This window comes from Corylus avellana, chromosome 8 (genome assembly GCF_965113065.1).
Source record: "Corylus avellana chromosome 8, dhCorAvel1.hap1.2, whole genome shotgun sequence".
Lineage (NCBI taxonomy): Eukaryota > Viridiplantae > Streptophyta > Magnoliopsida > Fagales > Betulaceae > Corylus > Corylus avellana.
This window is the reverse complement of record NC_142497.1, coordinates 5171586-5192699: the sequence shown is the minus strand read 5'-3', so window position 1 is coordinate 5192699 and position 21114 is coordinate 5171586. Positions and strand designations below refer to the sequence as shown.

General features: G+C 36.8%; 3 protein-coding genes across 3 annotated transcripts; 1 reads left to right on the top strand and 2 right to left on the bottom strand.

Annotated features, from left to right (window-relative positions):
* Positions 1–1041: 1041 nt before the first annotated feature.
* On the top strand, positions 1042–5211 carry LOC132164757 (Tetratricopeptide repeat (TPR)-like superfamily protein). The gene is made up of 2 exons (XM_059575312.2): positions 1042–3994; positions 5123–5211. Exon 1 carries the CDS (start codon positions 1212–1214, stop codon positions 3855–3857), a length of 2646 nt encoding a protein of 881 aa, XP_059431295.2. The 5' UTR covers positions 1042–1211; the 3' UTR covers positions 3858–3994; positions 5123–5211.
* LOC132162789 (subtilisin-like serine-protease S) lies at positions 4480–8598 on the bottom strand. Its single transcript, XM_059573019.2, is given in 11 exon segments — positions 4480–4773; positions 4775–5028; positions 5105–5309; positions 5490–5604; positions 5744–5983; positions 6548–6642; positions 6732–7330; positions 7471–7551; positions 7639–7791; positions 7973–8070; positions 8525–8598. Coding segments are annotated over 11 exon segments (2208 nt in total).
* A 2163-nt stretch (positions 8599–10761) lies between these two features.
* SKD1 (AAA-type ATPase family protein) lies at positions 10762–19209 on the bottom strand. The gene is made up of 8 exons (XM_059573948.2): positions 18293–19209; positions 17398–17503; positions 13574–13772; positions 12635–12703; positions 12468–12542; positions 12227–12325; positions 11922–12077; positions 10762–11133 (listed from the first exon to the last, which is right to left on the bottom strand). The coding sequence occupies exons 1-8, from the start codon at positions 18768–18770 to the stop codon at positions 11008–11010; spliced, it is 1308 nt and encodes a 435-aa protein (XP_059429931.2). The 5' UTR covers positions 18771–19209; the 3' UTR covers positions 10762–11007.
* Positions 19210–21114: the final 1905 nt, after the last annotated feature.

Here is a 21114-nt window from a genome sequence, read left to right as displayed (position 1 = left end):
AGTCTCAGGGGTGGCTCCACCACCCCAGACACCTTGAGGGTGGCCTGAGACTATATATACTATTAAGAGATAATAGTATACTAATACAAAAATTTAAAAATCAAGAAAATTAAAAAAATATATATTTAGGGGTGGTCCAGCAACCACCCCTAAGCCACACCCGGACACCTTGATGGTGGCCCGAGACTATATATACTATTAAGAGATAATAGTATATATATATATATATATAAGTCTATTAAGGGTTTGTTGGATAGAGTTTTCTTCAAAACTGAGTTGGAAGAACTTCTTTCAACCCAGTTTATAAAAATAACATGTATCATTTCTTTTAATAACATGTGAGATGCACATGAGTTTTTAATATTATTTATTCTAACTTTGTCCCTATTATTAAAAAACATGTGTATCTCACATGTTTAAATGACATGTCATTTTTATAGACTGGAAGAAAACTTTGTCCGGGTTTATTTGGGTTTGAAATTCAAAAATAGCGATGTGAAAATGTGATTTTTAAAAACGCAACTAAGCGTTTGGCAAAATCACAGTTTGGCAATTTAACCTTAAAAATTTTGCATTTTTAAGAAAACATTTTCTTACCCGCAATTTAAAAACACAAATTTTCTACATTTTTAAATCCCAATTTTTTAATAGCACAATCCCAAACAATTTATTTTTTGTGATCGGTTTAAAATCTCATTTTTTGTTTATGAAATCACAATGCCAAAGCACCCTAAATAGCATTATTCTTATTGAATGAATGAAATATAATTAGTCAAAAAGAAGAAAAAAAAAATTATCAATAGTAGTATAAAATACTGTAAAAAAAATGAATAGCTACATTTTATCTGCATTTTTTTTTTCTTCTTATTCGTCTATCATTGATTTATTTTTTACAAATAATTGATCTAATAATGTATGGTTTTATAAAATTTCATTGAGTTTTTCGTGGCGTCATGTCGCCTTTATAAAAAACGTTTTCGACTTAGCAATTATTTTTGTTCTGAATATTACGTTCGGGATACAAATGCACTTTATCCGGGCGGCATTTGTCGAACCCTGAGAGCTCGACACTAGAGCTTCTGAGAACTCTCTCTCTCTCTCTCTCTCGATTGTCAATGGCACCTCAACACGTGAAGTACCACTCGTGTAATTCAAAGCGTTTCGGACACCCACTGTGATCTGGTTCCTCTGCGCTAACTGCCAAAGAGAGCATGAGTCTGTGTCACTCTTTAAGGACGCTCACAAAGTCTCGGACAAAGCGAACACTGGACGCTCTCAAGCTCTACCATTTCACATACCACACCAATCCTCCGTCGCAATCACATGCTGCCATTGCCTTTGACCCCAAAACTCCACCTGTAGAGTGTGGCTCCGGCAGCGTTCGCCATGCACGCCACCTGCTCGACAAAAGTACCCAGGAAGACCTTTCGCAATATAATCACTTGCTTTTCGAGTATTCTCGCGCTGACCGTAACCAAGAGGCTCTCCATCTCTTTGTGGGACTTAATCATTCAGGTTTACCTGTTGAAGGGTCGACCCTGTCGTGTGTGTTGAAGGTCTGCGGATGCTTGTTTGAACAAAACGTGGGCAGACAGGTGCATTGCCAATGTATAAGATCTGGGTTTGTGGAGGATGTTAGTGTTGGGACTGCTCTTGTTGATATGTACATGAAAACCGTGAATGTTGGAGATGGAAGGAGAGTTTTTGATGAGATGGGTGAGAGAAATGTGGTGTCGTGGACTTCGTTGCTCGCTGGTTATGCAAGGAACGGGTTGAGCGTTCAGGCCTTAGAATTGTTCTTTCGGATGCAGGTTGAGGGTATTAAGCCTAACCCATATACTTTTAAGACTGTTTTTGGAGCTTTGGCAGATGATGGTATGGTTGAGACGGGAATTCAACTTCATGCAAGTGTTATAAAGAATGGTTTTGAGTCTACCATGTTCGTGTGTAATTCTTTAATTAGTATGTATTCAAAGTCGGGGATAGTCGGAGATGCTAGAGCTGTGTTTGATAGTATGGAGAACAGGGATGAGGTTTCTTGGAATGGGATGGTTGCAGGTTATCTGACAAATGGGTGCAACTTGGAAGCTCTTGAAATGTTTTATCAAATGAGGCTTGTGGGTTTAAGGCTTACCCAGGTGATATTTGCTACTGTGATCAAGCTATGTGCTAACCTTAAAGAACTGGGTTTTACAAGACAGCTTCATTGTCGGGTTCTGAAAAATGGGTATGGATTTGAGCACAATATTAGAACGGCGCTTATGGTAGCTTACAGTAAGTGCAATGTTATGGATGATGCGTTTCAACTGTTCTCTATGATGCATGGATTCCAGAATGTTGTGTCTTGGACGGCCATGATCAGTGGGTACATACAGAATGGTGGAAGAACGCAAGCAGTGAATTTATTCTGCAAAATGAACCGGGAAGGTGTTAGACCAAACCATTTCACTTATTCTACCATCCTTACAGCTCAACCTGCTATTTCTATCTTCCAAGTACATGCACAAGTCATTAAAACTGATTACGAGAAATCACCTTCAGTAGGAACTGCACTTCTAGATGCTTACATTAAGATAGGCTATGTTGATGAAGCTGCAAAAGTATTTGAATTAATTGATGAGAAGGACATCGTGGCATGGTCTGCAATGGTAGCGGGATATGCTCAAAGAGGAGACACTGAGGGGGCTGTTAAAATTTTTCTCCAGTTGGCAAAAGAAGGGGTCAAACCAAATGAGTTTACCTTTTGTAGTGTCATTGATGCCTGTGCTGCACCTACAGCAGCTGTAGAGCAAGGAAAACAATTTCATGCGTGTTCAATCAAATCAGGATTAGCTAATGCTTTATGCATAAGTAGTGCTCTTGTTACCATGTATGCCAAGAAAGGAAATATTGAGAGTGCAAATGAAGTTTTCAAGAGGCAAGGTCAAAGAGACTTAGTTTCATGGAACTCAATGATCTCTGGATATGCACAACATGGTCATGGGGAGAAGGCTCTTCAGGTATTTGAGGAAATGAGAAGAAGAGACTTGGAAATGGATGATATAACATTCATTGGAGTCATTTCTGCATGTGCTCATGCTGGTTTAGTGGATGAAGGTCAAAGATACTTCAACATGATGGTCAAAGATCACCACATTGATCCAACAATGGAGCATTATTCTTGCATGGTTGATCTATATAGCCGTGCAGGACTTCTTGAAAAGGCCATGGATATTGTAAATCAGATGCCATTCCCTGCAGGTTCAACTGTGTGGCGGACAGTCTTGGCTGCTTGCCGTGTTCACCGCAATTTAGAGCTGGGAAAACATGCAGCAGAGAAGCTCATTTCACTTCAGCCTCAAGACTCAGCTGCGTATGTCTTACTATCCAATATTTATGCTGCAACAGGAAATTGGCAAGAAAGAGCTAAGGTGAGGAAGTTGATGGATCAGAGAAATGTAAAAAAGGAAGCTGGGTACAGCTGGATTGAGGTTAAGAATAAGACCTACTCATTTTTGGCCGGTGATCTTTCACATCCCCTGTCAGATCGTATTTATGCTAAACTTGAAGAGTTACGTATCGCATTGAAGGATGCGGGTTATCAGCCTGATACAAATTATGTGCTTCATGATGTTGAAGAAGAACACAAAGAAACCATCCTTTCTCAGCACAGTGAGAGGCTGGCCATTGCTTTTGGGTTGATATCTACACCTCCAGGAACTCCTATACAGATTGTGAAGAACCTTAGGGTCTGTGGAGATTGTCACACTGTTATTAAGTTAATATCAATGCTTGAAGCCAGAGATATTGTTGTGAGGGACTCAAACCGATTCCATCACTTTAAAGGAGGTCTATGCACTTGTGGGGACTATTGGTGACACTCTCTTGGGGAAATGGGTTTTAGATGAAGTTTTCTGAAATTATCTCATGCCAAAGATAACTCCTAGGCAAAGGAGGCACATAATGTCTATGCGCTTCAAATTTATGTTGGCAATGTTATGGTTTAGCTTACCAGGTAAAGTAATTGACATATTGTTTAGGGTAGATTTTGTGCAGTGATTTATGAACTTGATGGTCTTTCTCATATTGTTTAGGGTAGATTTCTAACTTCCTCATAAAATCTTGTTTAAGAGAATTTTATACTTCCATGCCAATTGCTTTACAAGTTGCCTCTTCTTTTTTTCTCCGAATAAAATATGTCTTCACAAGATGTTCTCATATGTAATCATACCTTAATGAATTGGTATTTTCTTGTTACATTACACAACAGAACTAAATCTCTTCATGTCATTTAACGTCTAGGAATTGCTGAAGCAATACTTCACAACCAAAAGGCAAAATATTAGGCATAGGATCATGTTGTACTTATGGATGTCATATCTTGCATTTATTTCTACCTCTTATAGATTTGGTTTAGAGCAATGGATGGGATAATGGTTAAAACAAATGCATACTTTTATACCCAAAATCTGACAAACATGTGTAACTAATATCTTGTTCCTAAACGGAAACCACGTTGAGACCAATAGGACTCCTGACCCTATGGATACCATTGCTCCATGTCAAGGCCCCAAACACAAAGCTCCCATTGCTGTTCTTGAAGGGGATGAAAGCAACCCTGAAAGACATCTTCTCCCCAGTTTTTGTAAACCTGAGGTTAGCGGGTGTAACTTTAACTATAACACCTGTTGGCTGATCAATGGATGCAACATATGTCGTTGGATCTTTACCATAATAAGTGACTGTTCGATAAACTGATAAACTTCCATTCATGTTGGCAACACCAATTGAAGGGGTAATTAAAATCGTAGAAGGGTATAGGAGGGTTCCCGCAGTTTACTAGTTCCCCTGTAAGGTTTTTCAATTGTGCGGGGCTTGCGCCAGTACTGCAGAGAAAATTGATGATGTCATGGGAATTAAAATCATATATAAGTCCAGGATTGAGTGCTGCAGTTGGGTTAACGTGTCCAGATCCATAGTCAAAAGGCGTAGTCAGAGTGCCATTTGGATCCCTTCCTATGCTGTGTCGAGTATTATCTAGGATCATTGCTGTGAAACCATAAATTTGGACAATCAGAAACATTAGTTTGTAATTTTCTGACATTATTGTTTAGAAACAACTTACCTGTTGTCATTATTGCAGACTTTATGGCCGCTGGACTCCATGAAGGTTGATAAGATTTCAAAATTGCTGCAACTGCAGAAACATCTGGGCAAGACATTGAGGTGCCAGATATTATGTTATAATTGACAGATCGCTCAGCTGTAGCTGTAGTCGCCACTGGAGACCATGCTGCCAAAATATTCACCCCAGGTCCTGTGATATCTGGCTGCAACAGGAATATGCACTTTGTGTAAGACTTTATGAGGTTAACTTTTCCCTTTATGCTGCTTATCCTCAATTCGTTGCATGAATCATATCCCTTTTTCCCACCATGCTAACATAATCTTTTGTTTTTTGAAGTATTTGATGATATATGCAAGCATCAATTAAAACTAAATAAACATACCTTAATAATATCTGGAGTTATAATATTTGGTCGCATGGAAGAAAACACTGCCGCTTCTGGTGCAGGTTTAGTGTTCAAAACTGTTGTAGTTGGAACGATTCTACCAACTGGATTTCTACAATAGCAGAAATCAACTCAAACCACTGATTTTTTTTTTGACCCATGAATCCATGAATAATTAATTTTCAATTTCATTCATTTTGGAGCTCTCTTTTCTTCCATGGATAAGTTCTTATAAAGCTTGAAAAACTCACTTTTCTGTGATCATATATGCTTGAAGTTCTTCTGCTTCTTCTTGACCAATTAAAGTGCCTGGGATGACGAACTGAAAGCCAACATCTTTGACAGGTGGATCGACAAGTATCATTCCAACAGCACCAGCTTGTCTTAAAAATATGCTTTTTTCTCCTCGATTATCAAGAAAGGTTTCAGTTGTGCACACCACGATTTTCCCCTTAACCATGGTTGGGTCTAGTGTATTGTTCTTGCAAAAGCTGATACAGAAAGGAAAAAGAAGAAAGAAAAAAGCATTTTAAAGAAATAGATCAATGATGGCAGTTTAGAGGTCTTAGGTCGGGTTGAGCATCATAGATTCAGGCATTGTATCCCCAAGTCAATTAAATTATATATATTCATCACCGGGGTTTCTGAATAATCTAACATTTCTGATAGGTACTTGGAAAATATAGAAAATGCTAAAATTACTAAAATGTGGTTATAAGGATGAATTTTTTGAAGATTAGGAGAATAATGTTTAAAAAATAATTCATCCAGCATGAACATTAGTAGCATCTTTTTGTAGGTAACAAATAGAAGCAAAGTTGTTTACATAAAATTTGTGTATCAAGTAATACTAGATTAAATTGCTTCAAACATACTAAAGAAATTACATATAATTGAGGAAGAAAATAAAAATTCTGGTTAGACTGTGATTATGTTTTAATTGAATTTGCATAAAATGGAACTAAATTGTGATTAACATATTGACCATAGCTGGGGTAGAAACCAAATCATGTATTAATTAGGGCTGCTATTTTCCCCTCAAATACAGAGGATACCTAGCATTCTTTGCTGTAACTCCAGGGGCGGCTGCAGAACTCCCAGCTATCAAACCATAAGAGGTTTCCATCTTGATTGGGTTTAGAGAGAAACCCTGAAATGGCAAAATTTCCATCTTAAATAAAAAACTGACCCATATAACTTCTTTTGTGAACCGCATGTAATGGAATATGCCAAATTTACCTTTAAAACTTTCAAATTTCCTAGATAAATGTTTGAATTGAATTCCCTGTCTATTGTGCTTGCAGCAACAGTAAGAATCCAAGTAGCAACATTGGTTGCAGTACCTGGGAAAGCTGAGTTTCCAGCTGAAGTAGAAACTAGAATCCCTCTTCGGAATGCATGGAAAGCTCCAATCGAGATTGCATTTTGAAAGTAAGCAGGCTGGGGAGGAGAAGGGCCAAGGGAAAGAGAAAGGATATCAACACCATCACTAATCGAGTCATCCATGGCAGAAAGAACGTCTGCATCGCTGCACATGTCAAACCAACAAGCCTTGTAGATGGCAAGCCTGGCACTTGGAGCACCGCCTCTTGCAGTGCCTCTGGCCATACCAAACAAGCTGACATTAGCTACCACTGATCCGGCTATTGTTGAGGCAGTGTGGGTTCCATGCCCATCGCTATCTCGAGCTGACCGGAACAAAGGGAAGGCGTTAAAAGATTCAAGAGGCCCAGTCTCTGCTTCAAACCCTTTCAAATAGAACCGGGCACCTATAATCTTCCTGAAAATTCCAACCCAAATGAAATTGTTAGCCTCATGGTATTCCCTTGGCAATTTGGCTGTATGGATCTACCACATATTCAATGGAGATATGATTGTTTCATAGCTCAGGAAGAATGGTGTGTTAATCATGGGAATGGGTTGTTTAATGTTCAAAAATTTTGGTACCTGTTGCAGTTGGCCAATGTAAAACGTTCACCAGTAACACATTCTCCCTTGAATTTCTTGGGCACAGGACCCAATCCTTGATCATTGAAGCTATTTGATTCAGGCCAAATTCCTGCACAATACAATTTAAATGATATGATATGTTGGCAATGGAATAAAAAGAGAATTCGATGAGAAATTAAGATATGGGAGTATTTACCCGTGTCAATGACACCAACAATGATATTTGAATTTGAGTCTGTTGGCATGTGATTAGATTGGTGAATAGAATCTATTCCTAGAAATTCCCATGAATGTGTTGTTTGGAGCCTATTCATCTTGCTCTCAAACACAGAAACAACCGAATCATGCTCTGCAGCAGAAGAAAAAGTGGAGTTGGATCATATAATATTTTGTTTTTTTCCAAAAAAAAAAAAAATCATATAATTGATTAAAAATTTGTTAGATTGTTTATTTGGTTTTCCATTTTCTACCCTCTAACAGGCTCTTCTTCTTCTTACTAATATGAATTTCAGAAGATCATTTTCAGGTACCTGTGAGTTGCTGTGCTTGCTCTGGTGTAAGCATTGCTGAGAAGCCTCTGAAGCTTTTACTGTAATGGTGAACTGCCGCTTGTTGTGCTCCATCAAACCTGAGAAATTATTTACTTTTAGCAAGATTCTATCTAGCAGGAAGTACAAGACCACTGAAATAGCATTTTGCTGCACATACTTGTTTAGAATCGAGGACTCACATCGGGCTAGCCAAAATAGCTAAAAGGTTATTTTGATTAGTTCTGTAAAAAAAAGTTTTACATCCGACTAGCTACTTTGGCTAAAGATTTGACTAACTAAATTTCAATACATAAATTTTTTTTTTAAAAAAAAAAATAAAGAAGAAGTAAAAAGAAAATCTGATTCTCTTTCCTCTTTGAAATAAGTGAAAATAGATAAAGAAATAATATTTTAAATAGAATAATGAAAGTGAATAGTTAAGCCAGATATATAAGTACTTTGAAAAAAATGGTAGCTAAAGTAGAAAAAAAAAAATGTGTTTTTTAGTTAAGTTTTATCTAAATATTTGTTGAACCGAATATGAATGCTTACCCAGTAACTGAAGCAAGCATTTCATGGTTGGCTCTAACCACAGATTCCGAATTCGGGTGGGAGTGCTCCCCCATGTACACTATGTAATGCTGCAAATCACACACAGGAAGAGAAAGAAAACCTGAATTAGTTATATAAAAGATCTTTATGCATGTAACAATGCCAACACTTTTTTTTTTCTTTCTAATTGAATTGGGAAAAGAGGGATCAGTGACAGCACTTTAATTTGAATAAAAGGACACATCTCATTATTGGATTTCATGGTTTTCCCATGCTATACCTCTTCTTTTCATTTTTTTTTCTTCTCTCTCTCTTGGGTGAGGAGTTTAAGACACATGTTTTCTAGGATATTAACAGAGGTAGCTTTGCCCGTCTAATATTCATAATCTTAACCAAAAAAAACTTCTCATTTTCCTTTTGTTAAAAAGAAAAAGAAAGTATGAGTTTCAAGATGTATGATATAAATTTAGGGTAAACCTCACCCTTGCAAATCAATTTGCAAGAAGAGAGTGCCCAAGGACTTCTATACACGTGGTTAAAATTGTATTTAAACCACGTGAGACATTTAGGATCGTAATGTATAAGTTGCATGAAAAATGCTTAAATACTATAATTTTATACAACAAGGCTGACGTGGCACTTCCAACTGACCGTTGAAAAGAGATCCAATGGTTGATTTGAAGTGACACGTTAACATTGTTGGATAATTCCCTCTCACCTTACCTTTGTGCTGGAAGCGATAGCATGCACGAAAGCATATCTTATTAAGAACAGAAGAGTGAGAACTTTAACGGGACTCATCATGATATTGAGAAAAAAAAAAATTATATACTGAAAAATTAAGAGAAAGATTGCAGTAGCTGAAAGAAGTGATTTGTAAAAAAGCATTCATTCCCTTTATATACAAATTCTAAATGTATATTGCCGGCTAACTTGATGTGTAAGTTAAAGTTTTCATATAAGCTCAGATTACTCAGAGGAATTCTTCTGGCCGGCGGCTCATATTGTGTTTGAGAAATGAAAGTTTCAAATGTAATGAGGATGTATATAAAAGAGAAGAACATTTTCTGCAGAAATTGGAAGTAAGCTATTGGATGACGCTAGAGAGTATAAAGAATATGCTTACTGTAGCATTGTCATTGCAAAATGTGGCCTCTACAGAATCCATAAATTAAAATACAAAACAAATCATTACATAAATATATATTGGTCAATTAATGAAGAACAATCTTGCCATTGTTTATTAAGAACCGGCTAAGACTGTGTCTTCCTTTATCATCATATCATTATGTTTTTTAAGGCTAGCGGAGAACCTAAGGTGTGAAGGTGACCTTCCTTTTTTTTTTTTTTTTTCATATAGGTAAGATAAAATTACATTAATAGAAAGAAACTAAATACAATGATAGGCCTGGTCCAATGCTTCTTGGTATGAGCGCCAAGAATGGTGATTTTTGAAACAGTTTGCAAGTAAGCTTCCTTGGAGTGGCGTTTGCAGCAGCAACATCAGATTTTGAATGCCACAATTAGGAGGATTGCACTAACGTCAACCAAGCTGTAGCCACGATCGAACAGATACGGTCCTGAGTTGGATTGAACGAAGTGGCCGCAAATAATGTTTTAATAATTGTATACACAATTTTACACAGAGTGAGGCGTGATTGTTCATTAAGAAGAAGAAGAAGATTCTAAAGCCACTGCTACGGAAGGCAAATGAGTCATTTCCCAGAGTTACAAACTGGTTTGAAAAATATTTCTATCCTTGGGGGTTTATTGGCCCCCGAGCTGATTTTTCTTTTCAAGAGTCATTCAAAAGTTTCAACTTTGTTACCAAAATTTTTGTATTAACCTCGCTTTATTTTCTTGCTTATTATCTGGATTTTGATAATTTAATCTGTGGTGTTTGGCTTAATTATTGATCCAAATGATAATATGAATTACGATAGAAATGAGATTTTGTTGTGTTTAATAAAGAGAAATGTTATTTTTTCATCTCCCATCCATCTTCGTCCATATTTTTTTTTAAAAATTAACTGTTGAATATGTATATAGGAATAGGATTCAGGAGAACTTAGAAAAGAGATGGATGAGAGATGAAATAATAGCACCTCTTTAATAAAACATTGGGGTCAATCCGTAATGGGGGTAGAGGCTGTAAAAACAGATCGGATAGTCCATAAATCCCCGATTTTCACCAGCCCTAGCCCTTGCACTCTTAAATCATCACATGCACATGATCATGTTCAACATTCTACAGCCATAATTCTGAAACTGTTCTTTACACAATTTGGAACAAGCAATTTCATAAACCTCAGTATTAACATCTGAATACAGAAAAGGGGAAGTCAAGTCACCTTCCCCACGTAAAGAAGCATAAGAAAAAGGATATAATTCACTGGATCCAGCACTGATAAATAAAATACAAATCATACCAATGTAACTCACAACTAGTGTGGATCAATGGCGCGAAATTTTTATCAAATTCCTCAACCCTCCTCTCCAAACTCCTTTGTGAATCTCTCATGAACTTCAAGGTCAGTTTTACTCACTGTAGGCCTCTGCCTTGCAATCACCTTGTCAAAATCTGTTTTTGAGATAGGGGGTGGAAGGATCTGCATGGGTGTTCATCATCAACAACAATATGATTAACTTTGTAGATAAATATGCATCATAAGAAACTGGAGTTATTCAAAAAATTTCTGCATGTATTCTAAGAACATTTGACATTTCTTTTAGTTAACTAATGCCCATGAATTTGGCCAGACTGAATTGAAATGATATTCATTCACACCATTCATGCGTTTGGAACAAAAATGAATTGAATTTGAATCCATGTGTTTGGAATCCCAACTAAAATACATGAATTGATTTAAATTATAATTCCTGTGGGACAAGGACTACATCGCATCAAACTTTCTTTGATTTCCAATTCATTTCAATTCACTTAAGATGCATTCAACATGAGACTCTTGTGTGCATCAATTAATTTCAATTCATTTCAATTCATTTCTTTATACCAAATCCCAAAATAAACCCAATTAATTCACACATCAAATGAATAATAATTCTATTTATGTCTAGTCCAAACAAATGAATTGAATAGCAAAAACAATTTCATTCATTTAATTAATGTGTTGAATTCTGAATTTGAATAGTAATCAATTTCGTCCCAATGAATTGAATAGAATTTGAAGTCAATTCAATCACAAATTGGTTCTGGATAGAGTGATTTTGTGCTTGACAGGTGATCTAATTTATTAATTTGACTATCATCCTAAAGATGCATTCAACATGAGACTCTTGTGTGCATCCAAATGATACAGAGACCACCATAAACTTAACAGAGAGCAGGGAAAAAGGTAAAACAGCAGTTATTCATATCTAAACTATCTGCCAATACCTGTGAAGCACGTCCTTGTGCTGCCAGCTCCTGCATGGAAATTTGGACAGCACCTGGCTGTTTTGGTCCGCATGGCATCCACATATCATTAGAAGTCTTAACAAAGAACATTGCATCTTGTGTTTTACGAACAGGTTCAAACAGGACATCCTTAACCTGCCAACGTCGAGAAAAAACGAAAGGGGCACCACAGTAAGCTATTTCCAATTGACCCTCCCTTAAATCATTCATAAAATTAAGGACAACCTGGAATAATTTTTTTTTTTTAAATAACATCAAGCATCTCATATCTGTATCACACTTACACAAACAGCAACATCTGAACCTGAAAAACCTTCTGTCCTGCTAGCCAAATTTTCAAAATCACTTTCAGTTAAATTGTGAGGAGTATCCCCTAGATGCACCTGTTAGGGTAAAACAAACCAAACAAACAATCGTCAAGGTTCTTCTACATGAAAATGATGCTCATGTAACCAGATGCCCTTTTCTTCTCTTATTTTACTAAAGCAAAAAGAAAAAAAAAAAAGTTCTGCTGGTGTCTTTTACTTTGAACATATGCTGCCGTGCCTTCAAATCTGGTAGAGGAATGTATATGCGTTTGTCAAAACGCCGTCGGATAGCCTGCAATTAGTACTGCTTAGCAACAATCTAAATAATAGTTCTGCTGGTTCAAGACAAAATTACAAAAACAAACTTATCATGTTTCCCTTTACCTGGTCTAGAGCATAGGGGGTATTTGTAGCTGCAAGAACGAGAACTTTCTCATCATTGTGTCCTACACCCTAAAATGTAAGGAAAAAAAAAAAAAGATCCAGTCAAATTAAGATTGAATATATTGAAAGAATTTATCAACCTATCCAGGGAGATTTATTGCATGGCTTGACAATTTGTTATGGTAGTTCATGAAATTTTCTACATTAAGTTCTCTCTTAATCAGGGGCACCAAAATGCTATTATACATCTACCTATCGCAACCAAACTTAATTAGCAGTATACATTGCAAAACCTCAATAATAAGTACCATAATCCTTTAGCAATATCATAGAGGAATGGTTTGGCTTGAATGCAAGAATTAACTTGGCTCAAGAGATCATGGTAGCGACCAGGCTTTCAACAACCAAGGCTTGGTGAAGGGACTCACGGTCTGCAGTTTCCAAATTAAAACAACAACCACCACCACAAAAATTCAATGGGGTTAACTTAACAGACATTATGAGCCAGTGTTTGAAAATGCTCGAAACCAGATGAGGTGAAATGGTTAAAACCTATAAGCACTGATCAAGAACATCATATAAAAGTTTATGCAAAGACTACACCAATTTATGAGCTACACTACTGTAAATTGTAACTCATCATCTTTACAACATTACACTAGGTTAAAAACCAATTTGATGACAAAAAATTATTAATAAGAATTGACATTGTGATAAGTGGTTGACCATTTTATACTTATATTGCCTCAAACGGGCTCTCTAACTATATGTCCAAGATTTTAAGATATTATTTCTTCTTTCTTGATAAGTAATCGAACTATCACTAAAAGTGATACAAGAGAACTGGAAAATATTCATAGATAAAGTAGATAATATAAATTAAAAAGGAAAATTTAGGCAACAGAAATTTGAAGTTCTTCCAACCATACAAATGACTACCTGCATCTGCACAAGAAGTTCTGTCTTGATACGCCTAGAAGCTTCACTCTCATTGCCTTCACCACGCTGACCACATAATGAATCTATTTCATCAACGAAGATGATGGAAGGAGCACTTTCACGAGCCATTTGGAAAAGGTTTGAAACTAACTTTTCACTTTCACCCATCCACTTAGAGACCAGGTCCGATGAAGAAACACTATAGGGTTAAAAAAATTAAAAACAATTGGTAACACATGCAAACTATTTATGCCATTCCAAAAACAAACAAAAATCACTACAAATATGGGCAAAAGGAAGAAAAATCTGCATTGAAATGCAAGAAATAAGAAAGCCACAGACAAATACATGCACAAAGATGAACATGAGGGATACCTGTATGTTTGTATACATGCATATAAACACACGTATATCAATAATAGTTGACATGATTATTCAGCTGCTGTGAGTGGTGGTTTGTTGTTTGGATTCTCTGTGGGGATAGGGGTTGATATTTCTCATCTCTTGTTTGCAGATGACCTTTTGATTTTCTGTAGGGCTAACCCAAATCATCTGTGCATTTTACGGTGCTTGTTTTTATTATTTGAAGCTGTGTCGGTCTTGAAGAAAAACTTAGCCAAGTTAGAATTGGTTCCGACGGGAAATGTTGTTAATGTGTATGGGTTGGCTTGGATTTTGGGTTGTGGGGGCATCCTTTAAAGCTAAGCATTTTTGGGACGATGTTATCGAGAAGATAGAACATCAGTTGGCAAGTTGGAAACAATTGTATTTGTCTAAGGTGAGATGATTACCCAAAGCACCTTATCCAATTTACCCACATATTTCATGTCCCTCTTTCCCCTCCCTTTGAGTGTTGCTAATCGTATCGAGAAAATTCATCGTGATTTCTTATAGGGTGGGATGGGCAAAGAATTCAAATATCATTTGGTAAGTTGGCCAAAGGTGTGTACGCCGATTTCCAAGGGAGGGTTGGGGACTAGGAACCTTTTGAGGTTCAACCTTTCTCTCTTGGGTACATGATTGTGGCGATGTGAGCTTGAGAGAGAGGCTTGGTGGAGAGTAGTGGTGGTTGCTAAATATGGAAGTTTATGGGGAGGGTGGTGTTCTAGTGAGGTTAATGGGGCTTATGGGGTGGGTTTATGGAAGAACATTAGGAGGGCTTGGGGGAAGTTCAATAGTCACACCAGATTTTATATGGAGGATTGTTCCAAGGTTACATTCTGGCATGATCGTTGGTGTGGGGATATGGCCCTTAAGGAGGCATTTCCTAATTTATTTGGTATTGCTCATGCAAAGGATGCTACTACCGGGGTGCTCATGGATTTTTTTGGAAGTGCCATTCGGTGGAATGTGAGCTTGCTAGAGCGGCTTAGGATTGGGAGGTGGATGTCTTTGCCTTGCTCTACAGATTGTTGTATTTAGTTAGAATGATAAGGGAAGGGGAAGACAGGTTGTGATGGATTCCTTCTAAAAGAGGATTGTTTGGTGTTAAATTCTTCTACAGGGTCATGGATTCTCATGTGGCTTCTGGTTCCTGTAGAGAAGTGTTTGGAGGACTAAGGCTCCTATGAGGGTGGCCTTTTTTTTTTTGTGGTCGAAGGCAATAGGGAAGATCCTTACCATAGACAATCTTCGGAAGCAGCACATCATTGTGGTTGATTGGTGTGTTATGTGCAAAAAGGATAGAGTCTATATGAACCATTTTCTCCTTCATTGTGAGGTTGCTTGTGCCATATGGAAAGTTTTCTTCAATCGATTTGGGTTGTTGATTTGTTTGCTTGTTGGTGAATTGTAGGCAACACTCAAAAGTGTTGTTTAAAAGATGGTGCATTTGTGCCTTTTGTGGTGTCTTTGGAAAGAAAGAAATGATAGGTGTTTTGAGGACCATGAGAGGATTTGTAGGAGTTGATTTCTTTTTTCTTCTATTCTTTGTATCCTTGAACAGCTGCTTTTGTTTATTCTTTAGTGATTTGTTATCATGACTTTTTTGTTCTTTTTATCCCTAATATTTAGGTGGCTTCTCTTGTATACTCCCCGTGTATTTGGGGGCGTCTTATGCTTTTAATAATAATTTGATTATCTTAAAAAGAAGAAGTAATATTTGACATGATATGCCCATCAATTGACAAAGGAGAAAGGCAACTCTAAGGGTTCCCAGAAAGAATTAAAATCATTTGGCAGGAGATATTCTCATAAAACATTGTGAAACCCAAGCTGCTATTCTTGGTTAAACTGTAAGAGCATAACCCACTTCTTTCTTTACTGTGTTTTTTTTTTGTGGGGGGGGGGGGGGGGGGGGGGTGTTGTGGTTGGAAATGAACCTGACAGAATCATAATGAGCCCTTCATTGGCTTAGCCATCGCCAATTTAAAGGCCATAATCTTTAATGGAGAATAATTTTCCCTTTAAAAGGCTTATTATATATATGGAAGGAAATCATAGACAGAATAGGACAAGAAACTCAGGGAACTCAAACTTATGTCACATATCACTTGAGATGCCTCGACTTTGACAGACTAAGAGCATCTCCAGCAGATGCTTCAAAATGAAATTTTTGCTATAGTGAACTTTCATACACTTCCGAATTTTTTTGTTCTTTTCTCTCCCCCTCTCCCTCAACAAAGGATTTTTTTTTTTTTTTTTTGCTTCTCCAGCAACGTAGGCATTCTGGTCTCCAGCCCATGGCTGAAAAACCAGTTCACACAAGTTGAGCTCTGAAGCTTGAAATCTTCACATAATTCTAATCGAGCTCTCAAATTTATTTATTTATTTTTCAAATTTGGATGACGATATCATCTTCAAGCTGTACAAATGCTCATGAACTGCACATCACTCATAAACAACTTGGATGACGACGTCGATTTCGAGTCCTTCCTCAGAGTCAGACCAACAATAACCTATGAGGTTGCCACCAAAAGTGAAGTTTTCGAGTAATCAAAATCAAACCACCTTAAAAAAAAAAACATCTCAGATAAGCCAATCTCCCTACACTTCCCAGAAATCAATAAGCCTATTCGAGACTAACACATATGCCTCAAACCCACTTCAAATTACAAACCCAAGCTACATTCATGCTTGTCATACTTAATGGATGGGACTAGGGTCTTTTGGAGCAGCTGGTGTTGTGGCTCCGAGCATGGCCACTTTTTAGTGGTTTCTGGATCGAAGTGGCAAGACTACTGCGTAGGGTAAAATTGGGGCTGGTAGCTTTCGGTGAGAGGGAGGGAGGGAGGGAGAGAGAGAGAGAGAGAGAGAGAGAGGGAAGACTTGGAAAAGTAATATTCAAATAAAATAAAGAGTAGAATAGAGAATTTATTGGAGTGTACAGAAAAAGCAGTAGCTAAAATAGAAATTTGCGCTTTTTTTTCTAGCTATTTTAGCTAGTATTGTTGGAGATGCTCTAAGGCAACTTATAGACTCATGGCACTCAAATTAAAGATACAGATACCTAAATGCCTTTTACATAACATGGGGAAATATCAAGGATCAATAGATGCTGTAGATTCATGCACTATGGCCTTCAATTTTCACCAAAAGAGAGGAGAGAAGCCTGTATCCTAGTAAATTGATGGTCTCAACATGCAAGGGAGCTATTGACAAAGCCATTAACTTATTACATCAAATAGGGAGTGACGAAATTGTGACAGTTCACAAAGTCATCAAAATGGTAACTGCAAGATCATCAGCATCAGTAGATGCTCCATAGCACAGGGAAAAGATACATAATATTTATGCAAGCAAGAGACCCTCTACATACATTCAAGACAAGTGGACATTTCAAATAAACAATTAAGTTGTTGACTTTGTGATGATGGATATTATACCTGAAAAAGGTAGAATCTGCTTCAGTTGCAACAGCCTTGGCCAAGTATGACTTTCCAGTTCCAGGCGGCCCATACAATAGAAAAGCCCTCCATGGTCGTCTCTTGCCTAAAAGAGAGTAAGTGGGAAAAACATTAATTTTTTAGAAAATGAATCAAGTATTTTTTTTTTTTGATAAGTAAATCAAGTAATTTTAGAAAACATTAATTTTTTTTTCATCAGAAAATGAATCAAGTATATATATGCAAGACCTATAATTGTTGACATTATAAATCTGACTTTCACACAATTCACAGGGTTCAACAAGTAATCAATATTTCACGATCAAGGGTGTAGTACTATGGATGGAGCAGTTAAATGAGGAATAAAAATAGACTAGTAATCAAAGTCACTGACTTGATTCTCCCCATCAGTTCAGAGTAAATAACAAGACGGGAAGTCCCTGATCATGACAAAGATTTTCCTTGCTCAAACTGAAATACTTTATCACATCTACTTACAAAAAAAAAAAAAAAAAAAAAAAAGCTATACAACAAAAGCAAATTACTGCTTTCAGGTGTTGATAAAAGACCCCCTAATATTCTATCAGTAAACGAAAAACTCTGCTCAATTCTTACTTCGAAAAAAAATTAAATTAAGTACATTTTCATCCAGCACTGCCTTCCAAAACCAAATTTCCAACTTTAATCACAAGCAATAGCAATCGAAAGACAACACAAACTACAAGAATCAGTACACGTACATAACCAATAACTCCAACTATGCATGTGATTATAAATCACACAAATTTCAAACTCCTAACCATTCCCCATTATCCCAACAAATAAAATCCCACAATTTCAATTTCACCAAAAGTATTTGTATTGGCATTAGCATAGTGTTTGAATCGAAACAAACCGGTAAAGAACTGCGGAAACTTGACGGGCAGTATGACGGCCTCCTGGAGCGACTGCTTGGCCATCTCAAGGCCCGCGACGTCGCTCCACTTGACGTTGGGCTTCTCCCTCACAATCGCGGAGTTCAAGCCGGACCTGAGCTTGGCCTGCTCGGGGTCCTCTCCGTCCCCACCACCCTCGCCGTCCTTGGGCTTCGTCTTGGGCCTGGCCACCACCGCTCCTTCGCCGCCGTTGGAGGCCGGGCCAGGCCCGCCGTCGTCAAGCCCAGCCCGGATCTCCTCGGCCCGGCGCAGGTACTCGGTGAACTTCTGCGTGATGGCCTCCTTGATCTTAGGGTTCTTCTCGTACTTGAGGTGCGTCTTGAAGTACTCCAAGGCGTTCATGTACAGCGGGAACGCCTTCGCGTAGTTCCCCGCATTGTCTTCCTGCACGGCCTGCTTCACATACTCTATCGCCTGCTCCTTGAAGTTGCTGTACATCTTTCGCCCACCACAAATCGCATAAGCAAACAGGTATCGCCCAAAGAGAACAGCAAAAATCTTTGTTTAAGAAAAAAAAATGAACCCTAGAATTCTGAAAGGCTCATCGGAAGTGGCTTTGGAGGCGGTGAGCTTTGGTTTTGGGTTAGAAATTGAGGCGATCGGAACTAATTTTCCCTAGGGATTTTGTTTGTCCGATCGGTTCTTGATTTGGATTGAAGGAAAAGGAGAGAGGAATTTTCTTCTGTGTAACGCGTCTGTGAATTGGGATACGTTGGTGTCTTTGGTTAAGCGTTCGTTGTTTTTTTTTTTTTCTTTTTTTCTTTTTTTTCTTTCCCTTTCAAAAGTCTATTGGATGGTCAAGAGAACCTCCTGTGCGTCTAGGGACTAGGGGTGGGGAAGGGAAGGTTCTTACTTGGAAACTTGGAAGGGTGGAATTTCGTGGGGAGGATAACATTGGCAAGTTCAGTTTTGCTTTGGAAGCTAGTTTTTAAAGTTCTAAAATTGGAGAAAAATTAAAACAAATTGAACATAAAAAATAATATATATATATATATATATATATATATATATATATTTAAATTAATCTTTAAAGTTTACTCTTGTATCAAAGCAAATAAAAAAAAAATATATATATTATATACTACACCTCCATCATACCCCCATTTCATTATGTTATTGTGGTAGTATCGGGTGGCCAAGCCACATTAGGGCATGTTGGGGTTGTGGACCCCATAAGCTTTTCAAACTTTTTTTTTTTCTTTAACATAATTAAGAAAAATTTTGAAAATTGCCTATACACATTTGTCATTTAAAAAAATAAAAAATAAAAAATTAAGAGAGGCTCACTTGGTCTTTTGAAAATCAGTGTCTTTTTTTCTTTTTCTTTTTTTAATCACTCTTGAAGTCTTTTATTGAATTATTGGTAACCATCTTCTTTTTTCTGGTTAGTAAAGATAAAAATGATATATTATTTTGGTTGCATCACCTATCAAGTACTATTTGTTACTTAAAGAATATTATAAGATTCACATAAAATTAGCTTGTAGAAAATTTCGAAAGATATATGTTTGAAACAAAAAAAAAAAGCTGGGTAGTGTTCATAATCAAAGCAAAAAAGTAAACACTCTTATTGTATATAATTTATTCCATGATTACTTTTATATATATATATATATATATATATATATATATGTGTGTGTGTGTGTGTGGGCGCACTTGTCTCTATGATTGTTTATTTGTTACTTATCAATGATTGTCTCTCATGTAATTGTAATTTAAATTTAAAAATTGAAGTTCATGAATCACAATGTCAAAATTAAAAATTATCTATTCATAAGAAAAAGAACTTGACATTTCAAAAAGTAGTATAATGTTGGATTTTAATGACGAAACTTCAAATCTTAAAGGGTTGTTAAAGAATATCATTCAGAAACTCTAATTGTGGAAACCTAATAGTTGCAGTTGAAAACATTTATTTTTTATTGTAAACTGCGTTTATTATAATTTTAATTTGGCCCTTTCAATAGTAAATTTTTGGCTCCGTCACTGGTTATATCCATCTGTCCTTGAATTCTTTTTAACAAAAGCTGGTCCAAAAACTAATGTGCACACCTAAGTCAACCCAATAAGATAAAAATATATAAAAATACAGTCTTTAGCATTACTGAGTAGTTAGTATAATAATTATTGTAAACATAATTGGGATTATAGTGAAATAAAAATTAACTTAAAGGTCATTGCATATCAGATCATATCAAATTAGTTAGACATTATACCATGTAGTGAGATGATATTGTTGATGATGTCGACATCAATTGATGTTTTACAATTTTCATCAACAAAAGCTAGAAGAATGTGGGCGAATGGAATAGGTATAATGTTAAATAAGGTTGTCATGTGGGGAAAAAAAGAAAAAGAAAAAGAAACAAAAAAGGAAGAGGGTAGACACAATCTCCCTCTAGCTGCTGATGGGGTGGGGATGAACATAACCTTTAACTCAAATCTAAACATTACGACCCAAAATATATGCTTTGGCAACACTGAAAACCTAACACACTTTGAATGCAATAATCAATATTCCACTTATCTCCATGTCTAATTTTTATTTGGTGACACTTGCTCTTGAGATCAATTTTGAAGAAGACATTACAGCTTGATAATTGATCCAACATGTCGTCCAAATGGGGAATCACGTATTTGTATTTCACTGTTGTTGGTGCAAGCTTTGGGTTGAGCTCTTCATGTTGCGGTCCTATTCTTCGAAGGCTGACTAATAGGGATTGTTGTTGGTGAGATCCTCGTGGATGACTGCAAAAATGAGAACAATGGGAGAAGATCTCTC

Bases quoted from the DNA above. Each gene is read 5' to 3' on its own strand.
- LOC132164757 (XM_059575312.2), top strand. From the start codon at position 1,212: ATGAGTCTGTGTCACTCTTTAAGGACGCTCACAAAGTCTCGGACAAAG.
- SKD1 (XM_059573948.2), bottom strand. From the start codon at position 18,770: ATGTACAGCAACTTCAAGGAGCAGGCGATAGAGTATGTGAAGCAGGCC. The intron at 12,543-12,634 runs GTAAAGGGAAAC...TACTAATTGCAG, and splicing joins CCCCCTATGCTCTAGACCAG to GCTATCCGACGGCGTTTTGA. The intron at 12,078-12,226 runs GTAAGTGTGATA...CGACGTTGGCAG, and splicing joins GTTCAGATGTTGCTGTTTGT to GTTAAGGATGTCCTGTTTGA.